The 10540-nt window shown below is 43.0% G+C and overlaps 1 protein-coding gene across 1 annotated transcript; it reads left to right on the top strand.

Moving 5' to 3' along the window:
* The first annotated feature begins 4236 nt into the window (after positions 1–4236).
* lrit1a (leucine-rich repeat, immunoglobulin-like and transmembrane domains 1a) lies at positions 4237–9542 on the top strand. The gene is made up of 4 exons (XM_030441077.1): positions 4237–4554; positions 5042–5502; positions 6822–7127; positions 7406–9542. Exons 1-4 carry the CDS (start codon positions 4433–4435, stop codon positions 8470–8472), a joined length of 1956 nt encoding a protein of 651 aa, XP_030296937.1. The 5' UTR covers positions 4237–4432; the 3' UTR covers positions 8473–9542.
* The last annotated feature ends 998 nt before the right edge of the window (positions 9543–10540 follow it).

Genomic DNA, 10540 nt, shown 5'->3' with positions numbered 1-10540 from the left:
ACGAGTAAGACGAGGAAGAGTAAGAATGAGAGGAGGAATTCAAAGAGAAGGAGAAGGAGGTGAAGGCAGAGGCCATGCCAGAGGTCAAGGCCGAGGTGGAGGAAGAGGAAGAGGACGAGGACGAGGACGAGGACGAGGACGAGGACGAGGCAGAGGCAGAGGCAGAGGAAGACCGGAAGCAGGAATACATGCCCTAAGAAGGAGAGGACCAAATTTATCAAATGAAATTCAGGCAACATTAGTTGACCATGTGGTGAACCACGGACTGACGCTGAGGGAGGCTGGACTTAGAGTTCAGCCAAATCTTAGCAGATATACAGTGGCATCTGTGATCAGGGCATTTTGACAAGAAAACAGGTAAAAACAAATCTTTCTACAAAAGTAATCAACTGCTTAGTATGTACCATATCAGCACTATTCATACTGGTTCCTGTGAGATCCTATGTATTTCTTTCCACATAGGATTCAGGGGCGAGAGCGACAAGGAGGGAGGGGGCCTATTTTCACACAAGAACAAGAAAGAGCAATCATAAACATGGTTCTGGCCAATAATGCAATAACTCTCAGAGAAATTCAAGTCAACATCATTGGCGACGATGGCATTTTCAATAATGTTCATCAGGTCTCTCTCTTACAGTTTTTTTCGATTGCCAAGACGCATTGGTCGAAACTGAAGCGACATGTTCAAAACTCTTAACACAGTCTGCATTTCCATCATGCAGCTCAGCTCAACAGTTAATCTCATGCCCAAAAGTGTGTCTCACCAACAAAACACTTCATACTTGTCTCAAAAGAAGCTCATTCAACAAAACACTAGCACATTGTCTCACTTTGGAAACACACACAATCACTCTTAACAAACGGAACGACAAAATACTAACAACAAAGAACATTACATCAAATACATCTCATATTTCAAGTTAGAATGATTTTGGTCTGGTAAATCAGTATTTTATATAGGATCTTTTGCACTTTAATGGTTCTAAATTATTGTATATGCTGTAATATATTGCAACAACACTGAATCAGGAATGCAGAGATTTATTGCTTTTTTGTGCTTTTGCATAAGTACTTCAGGACCATACAAAAAATAAAGATTACGTAAACAGAATAATGCAGAATCTCAGAATTCCAGGGGTAGAATACAAATTACAGTAAGAGATAAAACTAAAAAACAACACATGTATACTGTAATATTCAGACCCTGTCATCTGCATTCGGCCACATGTTTTCCTTGACGTCACATCTTATATCTTCTCTGGCAAGGCACCTAGGGTAGAATCTTCTTGAATGTCTGATCCATCCCTGGCAGGCTTCGGGAGAAATATCTCCACAACCAGCATTCATTGCATCCAGCAAGGAGAGCTGGTTGTGTGGAGAGCCTTCCTCTCCTGGCTGCTCTTCTCTCTCTACCAACTTCACCCGCTGCTCTTCGATCCATACTTGCACGGGAAAAAGAATCAGAAGCCACTCCTTTTGTATATGCTTTCTAATGAGGCCAAACGCAGGTCACCTGAATCAGTTTTCAGCTGAAAACTACCATCAGCTGTTTGGAATTGCATCTTCGTTTTATTTATTTTTAATGTCAATATTTTGATATAATTTTCAATAGATTTCAATGTGGCTGCAGCAGAAATTCCCAGTGTTTTTTCCCCTGTCATTCTGTTTTGAGTGTGTTTTTAAACTGTTTTGAACAAAGTGTGTTAGCATTTGAAAAATGTGCTGTTAAAGCATAGTGTTTTGCAGGTGTGAACTAGTGAATGAGAAAAGACTTCTTTCATTTCGGTGACTGTGGTCACTGAATGCACTTCGTCTGAAAGCAATGAAAAGTGAGACACAGTTTAGCCCACATGCATTTCTGTTTTGCAGACTGTGCTGAGAGTTTTGAACATGTCGCTTCAGTTTCGACCAATGCGTCTTAGCAATCGAAAAAAACTGTAACACTGGCACGCATCCTGAAAAAAAATCAACTTCAAATTAAACAACTGTATTGAGTGCCTTTTGAGCGGAATTCGGAGAGGGTCAAACAACTGCGGCATGCATATGTGGAGGTATGTATTGTTCACTTTAGCACTGTGATGTTACACACTGCAAGCTAAATTTACTGTGTATTAGATCCATGCTAAACTACACAATCTTGTCTTTCACTGTATTACAGAGAGTTTTACAGATGGATGCTGAAGAAATCCCTCACGAGTTTATCTACATCGATGAGGCAGGGTTTAACCTCACAAAATCAAAAAGGAGAGGCAGACACATCGTTGCCCACAGGGCTATAATCAACGTCCCAGGACAGTGTGGGGGTAACATCACCCTCTGCGCTGCCATTACACAGAATGGGGTCCTCCTCCGTCGTGCCAACATGGGCCCTTATAACACAGCTCACATTCTGACATTTCTGGACCAACTGCACAACATCCTCACAGTGAACCAAATACAACAGATGCAATACATTGTCATCTGGGACAATGTATCATTCCACCGCTCTGCACAGGTCCACAACTGGTTTCAGCACAATCCTCAATTTTCTGTGCTATGCCGTCCACCATACTCTCCATTTCTCAATCCAATCGAGGAGTTCTTCTCAACGTGGTGGTGGAAGGTGTATGATCTGCAGCCCCAGGCTCAAGTGCCCCTCACTGAGGCCATGGAGGAGGCCTGTGACCAAATTGACGCCATAGCCATTCAAGGATGGATTCGACATGCATGGCGGTTCTTCCCTCGTTGTCTTGCTAATGAAGATATCGCCTGTGATGTCGACGAAATTCTCTGGTCTGATCCAGCTCGGCGAAGAGATAATCCCTAATATTTTCCCTGCTGGATTTTCTTTTCTTTTTTTGTCATATAAATTATATTTTCATCACTCTTCAGCATTGGTCTTGTGTTGTATTTGGTGAATTTTTTGTATTGTATATTTGCACTTTCTCTGTGCACTTCACTTACATTACTCAAATAACTGAGGAGTAGAATTGCTAAAAGTGTTTTAGGTTAAGCGCAGCAGTGTGTAACTGGTTCAGACAGAATTAAGTCATATGAAATGTGTGTGTTTTCATATGGTAACATAATATCATTTTTATAAAGTAGTGTATAGTTTTTACAAGAGTGTTTCATTTTGCAAAGGATGTGAGGTGTTCTGCTAATTGTGTGTATGGTTGTGCTAATTGTGTGTAGTGTTTTGAAAAACCGGGCCCTCTATTTGAAATCGTGCTAATTGAAAAAAACTGTAATGTCGTTGTGTTTTCTGTAATGTTGTGTTTTCTGAAAGACTGTGGGGTTAAGTTGTGAATGTTGTGTCTTTGCAAAATGTTCTTGTGTTTTCTGAAAATGTTGTGTGCTCTGAAATATCATTGTGTTTTGTGAAATGTGGTTGTGTTTGTGAAACACTGTTTTGATTCGTGAAAGGCTGCTGTGTTCTCACTAATGGTGTTGCGTTTTCTAAAAAGTTGTTGTGTCTTCTGAAAGGCTGTGGTGTTTTGTGAAATTTTGTTTTTTCCTGAAACGTTGCTGTGTTTATTGAAATGCGGTTGTTTTTGTGAAATGTTGTTGCGTTTGCTGTTATGTCATGTCGGGTGAAATATTGTTGTTTTTTGTTAAATGTTGTTTTGTGAAGTTCTGTTGTGTTTTCCTGAAATGCTGTTCGCTGAATTTGATTAAATGTTGTATTGTTTTAACCTTCAGGACCACCATATTGGTGGCTTAGAAAAATACTTGATAAATAGCTTACAGGTGTATTTTTATATGTAGGTATATTAATGTTATAAATGAAATGATCAGAATGTAAGCGGAAAAGTGTACATCTGTTATGTGGTTATGTGTTATGATGTAATTCACTGTAACCCACCAGCAGGGTTTATTTCTATTATTATAACACAAAAACGGTTGTACTTAAATATTCCTGTTTTGTTTAAATCAAAGTCTGAAAGTTGTTCCAATGAACAAATGGATGGCAGATTAAGAAAATGTTAAGTGAACATCTGTTGAGGCCCCATGGTTGGAGCCACAGGCTATGATATAGGGGCCACCTTGTGGTAAAACATAGTCCTGTCCACTTACAGATTAACAGTCACGGCAGGGCTCAAATGAACAAGCTACATTTGAGGGAAAGAAAAAATCCAAACATCACAGTGGATTATGACCATTTCGGAAGTGTTTTTCTGTGATAATAAATAGGGACGTCTCTGCGCAGCCTATCGGATTCCGGGATGCAATACGCATCCAAATGAAAAGAACGCCAGTCCTTTCACTAATCCTTGTCTATCCTTTTTATCTCGGGACTCATAGCAGTCGGATCACTATGGGACAGCGAAGCGGTGGGACAAAGCCATGCGGATGATATTCCTGTAAATGAGAGAAAAAAGCAAGTCTGTTTGACTTCCGTGGGCGCAAACTGGGCGCATGTAGGCAAGCTGCGTATGCGTAAAAGTGGGCCAAAATGTTCCTCGTCCTGCTCCTGGGGCTCTACGTGGCCACAGGTGAACTTGTCTCCTCAGTGAGCTCCTGTCCGTCGCAGTGCAGCTGTTTTTACCACAACCTGAGTGATGGATCAAAGGCCAGGTAAGGAGGAGGTCCAAATGAAAAATGATTTTAGACCAAAAACGCACTGTAATGTGGTCTGGTTTGTGCGCACAAACGCATCTTTTTTGGCGGACAGGTCTTGTCCTCATACGAGGACAGATGTTTGCATGGAGGTGAACACGTGTACAAAAGATAATTCAGGGAGTGCATTTCGGTCCAATTTTATTTAATGCAGGATTATCTCTCAAAGGCACTTTCAACCCCCCATCTATGCGTTTTATATGAGTTTGGATGGATTGGGAAATTAGTTTTTGAGATTTTAGGTTCTTGTGCACTTTCATCATATTTATGCATCCTTTAGATTTCAAAATATGATTGGCACGATAGACTTTAGTGATTTATATCTAATAAATAATTTTATATTTAATTTACTATAGTATTGGATTGCAAAAATGTTCTAAAATGCGTAGTTTGTGAGGGAGTTTCGGTGCTGAACACAAATTAACCTGTCATGTCTCACTTTTAGGAGCGTCATTTGCAATGATCCAGAGATATCTCTTGTGCCTGTCGGGTTCCCTGTTGACACATCCAAGCTGCGGATTGAGAAGACAGCCATCCAGCGGATACCAAGCGAAGCCTTCAACTACCTCTCCAGTCTGGAATTCCTGTGGATGTCTTTCAACACGCTGTCCGCCTTGAATCCAGATAGTTTCCGGGGACTGTTCAACCTGGAAGAGCTTCGTCTGGACGGGAATGCCCTCACCGCCTTTCCCTGGGAATCCCTCATGGATATGCCCAGCCTCAGGCTTCTCGATTTGCACAACAACCAGCTCACCTCGCTGCCAGCGGAGTCCACCACTTACATCAAGAACCTCACCTATCTGGATCTGTCCAGCAACAGCCTGCTGACTCTGCCGGCAGAGGTGCTCTCCACATGGTTGGCGCCAAAACCCGTGCAAGGGCCAGAGAGCTCCAAAATGATACTTGGTAAGGGACAGAGTGCATCCTGAGCTCCAACCTCCATTCACCCATACCTTCAGGTCGTGATTTATGGCTGCCCCGCATTAAAACAACTGACGCACATTGTTAAACACTGTGCATAAAGGAAAGTGTTGTTTCAATTTTCCCAAAGCAACAGTCTTGAGCAGCAGCTAGACAAAACAGCTTTTAAAAAGCACAGTGGGACAGTAGAGAGTCGGTGATAGTTGATTAAAAACATGCCCCCATCATTCTGCGATGTTTAGCATTTAGAGGCCATAAACGAACATTCAGTTTGGGGTTTATAATTTAATCTAGTATAGTTTTTTTTATTAATTGGGTTTGTCAGTAACTAAAAATCTTCCTGTGGCTGTATATATGTGGATGCTGGTGTATAATGAATGGTAATATAACAAATCTATTAAAAGGATTCAAATGTATTAATATGACTCAAAATAATACATTTTTAGAAGTTGCCATCACTGCAAATACTATATATAAAAATATACTATGTATAAAAACTAAAATGTATGTATTTATGTAAACAGCTAAACTAAAGTGTATCATAAACCGTTTATTAAATGTGCATAAAGTGCTTATAAATGCTAAATAGGGGGTTAGATACAATGCTACCAAGATCAATTAAATTCTCGAAGTCATGGCCCAGAACAAATGACCAAATTGTAAGCTTTGAAATTCTCTGCACTCAACTTTTCCTTTGATTGAGAATATACATCCTTTTTCAAAAATACCAAAATTCTTATTTTGCAATAATATGCTTAACATAACACTGTGTCCTGGCCCATTCTGCTCTAATAAATCTTTTAGAACGAGAAAAAAGGAGTTTTAATTCGGTGTGGAAAATGTGGTGCTACCTTTAAGCCTTTCTTTCTTTTTTAGCCTTTAAATTGCTTTGACAGTGCTGCGGCACCTCATAGCCTTCGGCACGTTTAGAAACACACATGATGATTTGTTGGGTTTCCTTTCGCTCATCTTCCTCATCCTCATCCTCAGAGCATTGGACAGATGTTCCAGGTTCAGCTCTGAAGGTCGGTGCTTTGGTCAAGGACAGGAGGGTGAAATTTCGGCTAAACCTGACCTTCAGAAGACCACCACCACCACCACCACCATCATCATCATCATCATCATCATCACCACCATCATTGCCGTAGTCATGGTCATGATGTAGTTTATGAATTAAATGTTAATCCTCTTACAGGATTAACATCCTAACATCCACACCGGCCATCTGCAGGCTGCTCTATCACTTTGCACACAGCTGGACGCTCGTCTTCCTCCTGTAGCCTCACTTGTGCCCTCGCCCTCAGGTCTCCATGACAACCCCTGGGTGTGTGACTGCCGGCTCTACGACCTGGTCCAGTTCCAGAAGTCTCCCACTCTTTCGGTGGCGTTCATTGACACAAGGCTCCGGTGTTCGTCTCCAGAGAGCGTCTCCGGGGTCTTGTTCAGCGACGCAGAGCTGCGACGCTGTCAGCTCCCACGGATCCACACAGCTGTGGCACGAGTCCGGAGCGCTGTTGGCAACAATGTGCTCCTCCGCTGTGGGACCATTGGAGTCCCCATCCCTGACCTGTCGTGGCGCAGGGCAGATGGACGACTTCTTAATGGAACAGGCGAGTCAGCATGTCTGGGTGTTTGTATTGTGTCTGAGATAAGATGCTTTTGTCTGTTAATTAATCAGAAAGCTACCAGCGGAGATAGTAAGGTTGTAAGTCTGACTGACAACTGGAGCTACAACCGTGAGTTACGCAACATTGATGATGGTCAGTGCAACCCTGTATAATCACCTGCTTGGCGTCTCTTTGCACATTTATAAAAGAGGATATTTCTCAGATGCCAGCTGTGTCCTTTATTTTGTAATGACCCCATTCTCCCCTCTCTGTCTCCACAGTCCAGCAGGAAAACTCAAAAGAGGGAATCACCTGGTCCATCCTCAGTGTCCCAGCTGTGTCCTTTCGTGATTCAGGGAAATACATCTGCAAGGCCGCTAACTACGCCGGGAACGCTGAAGCTGTAATTTCTCTCGTGGTCTCTAACCCCACTAAACCAGAGGGGAACCAAACCAGCAACGACAAGAAAGCCAAAGTCAAGAAACCCAACCAGATGGGCAAAGCTGCCTACCAGGAGAAACTGGTGGCCAGGTATGTGGTTCCAACCTCCAGCCCTTCAGCCCTGCCTGCCATGGATCCAGGCCTTCCACCAGGTCCTGGTCCTGAACCTGGAGTAGCCAGTTACAGCCTGGCTGACAGAGCCACCCCGGGGCCTGCCACCTCCTCCAACCCAGATGCTCTGCTGGACCTGGAGAAGACTAATCTCAGCAACCTGGCGGCCAACACCTCGTCGCTGCAGCAGGACCCAGACAGGGTGGTCCGCTCGGTAAAGGTTGTGGGGGACACAGACAACACAATTTCTCTGAACTGGAGAGCCCCCAAGGCCAAGAACACAACAGCATTTAGTGTGCTGTACGCTGTGTTTGGAGAGAGGGACATGAGGAAGATCAATGTCGGCGCGGGGCAAAACCGTGTAACCATCGAGGGTCTGGTGCCCAGGACCAAGTACATTGCCTGTGTGTGTGTGAGGGGGCTGATCCCCAAGAAGGAGCAGTGTGTCATATTTTCCACTGATGAAGCAGCCAGTGCGACTGGCACACAGAGGCTGATCAATGTGATTGTGATCACAGTGGCCTGTATCATCGCCGTCCCGCTCACTGTCATCGTGTGCTGCGGGGCGCTGAAGAGACGCATTCAGAAGTACTGGGGAAAGAAGTCCAAGGACATCCAAGATTCATATGTGACCTTTGAAACACTGTCGCCTGGCACGAAGGCCAAAGGGCTCGAGGGCGAGTATTTGAACAGACTGAACCCGGAGGAGTCCAACAGGCTGCTGTCAGCCCGTTCCAGCCTGGACTCTGAGGCCACGGCTAAGATAGAGGGACAGCCTAACGAGTACTTCTGCTGACATCATGCTCCAGCTCTGGCTCCTCCTCCACGCCACCTCCCTCGCTCCCACCCGCATCCACGTCTCATCCCGAGCCCCAATACCCATTCGCATCACCAGCCCCATCACTCCCATCCCCATCTCCACCCGCATCCATATCCCCACCACCACCCCTTCGCTCACCCTCAACAACATCCTGACGTCAGCCCCCCTCCCACTCGCTCCCGCACGCCCACGCCGTGGGATTCCCCGCCGCCAGTCCCTCCTCGCTGGATCATGCCACCAACTCCGCCGCCACAGAGAGCCAACTTCTATCAAAGGACTTTTGCACGCTGCACTATAATGGAAATATCAGTTTAGAGAATATTTAACATTTTAATTGTTTTTTTTCCGGATATGTGTAGAATATATCATGTTTCTTGCAGATCGAGTGAAACTTGCCAGACTGTCCCACGCGTGTTGCAAGCATTGCTAGTAAGACAACGGTCAAACACATTCATGCTTTTACGTCTAAAAGAATGTTTTTATCACTAAGCCTGTAAGAGAAAAAACATGTCAAAAGCTGAAAGAGCACCACGATCATTGTGATTTCAATCTCACCTCACTTGCATGGCCCAGCGAAGAATCCTCTGCAACCTGATCTGACTTAAAGGGAACTCAGCGGCCGTTACTCCATTGTTTATATCCTATATGTATGTGTATGATTTGTATATACAGTGCTGGGTGATGTACACTTACATATACAGTTAAGTCTGTGCCTCTGTATATATCTGTCATATGTTCTCAGAGAAGATATACACATAGGCATGGTTCAAGACGCTGGTGAATGGAGAAAAAGCTGGAGCTGGAGAGAAGTACGGAAAGGACTGAACTATGACACTTTGTAAATAGGGTGGGAATGATGCAAAAAAAAAAAATGAAATGTTAAACGATTTCTATTCCCAGCGATGAGACACATACTGAAATATCTCTATGTACCTGTTTTTTTTTTTTTTGTGCCACGTAGAGGCATCATGACCCCATTAAATGTAGATCTGTTCACTCCAATTATATTATTTCAATAGAGTTAAATAAACTTTTATATATACATATCAAGTTATAGCGCTGTGTGTTCTTATCTCTGCCCTTTCACTTCACCATACTGATGAATTTTCAAACTGGGTTTCCATTCAGCGGGGATTTTAAAACGTTTTATCACGTGGACTTTTGAATATCAGCGTCTGTCTCAGGTGGTCTGAGGTTAAAGGATAAGTTCCCCTAAAAGTGAAAACTCAGTCATCATCTACCCACCTTAATTTTGATGGGCAGCCAGGTGAAGTTTTTAGTCCACCAAGCATTTCTGGAGCTTCACAGCCAAACAGCATTCTCGTAAACAACTGGAACAGATAAAATGGGTCGCTCCACACAGGTGGACAGTAATATCAAATTGATATATAACGGCAACATTTACACCAGCGACACACAGGAGAGCTTGTGCATCCCCTCAGTGTGCACTAGCACTTTTAACTTAATGGCTACATGGAAGATTTTGTTTGAAAAGGGTGCAAATAACCTCTTTTTAAATAAAATGTTGGATCTCTGGGCTTTCAGAGACTTGGTTTACATGGGGGAGGAGTATTGAGCCATTTTAAGATTTTCGAAGTTGTTTTCTTTTACGTTTTAAAACAAGACTCCAGATACTTCAGTTGCTTAAGAGAATGCTGGAACATTGTTTTGATGTATAGCTCCAAAAATGTCACCTGACTGGGTCAGTAGATGATGACTAAATTTTCAATTTTGGTTGAAATCACCATAAACCATAAATTTGCTGAGAGAAATTCAAGGAGCACCATGTAGTTTTGGAGAAGAAATTCAAACCCAGAATTTAAATAATTTAATTGTAAATGAACAAACAAGCTGTTCTCAGAGGAAAATAAGATCCCAGAACATTGTTTGAAGCTAGAAGGGTGGCAGGGTCCGCCACATGCAAACAGTAAAACCATATGAAAAAGTAAGACAGTATGAAACTGTGTTGTCCTTTAAGGTCAGATTGTTTATTCAGTTTATTCAGTCCTAAGTTTGTTAATTTAATTTATTTAGCCATAAAAAA

Source organism: Sparus aurata, chromosome 15, assembly GCF_900880675.1.
Source record: "Sparus aurata chromosome 15, fSpaAur1.1, whole genome shotgun sequence".
NCBI lineage: Eukaryota > Metazoa > Chordata > Actinopteri > Spariformes > Sparidae > Sparus > Sparus aurata.
This window is presented reverse-complemented; position numbering and strand designations above follow the sequence as displayed.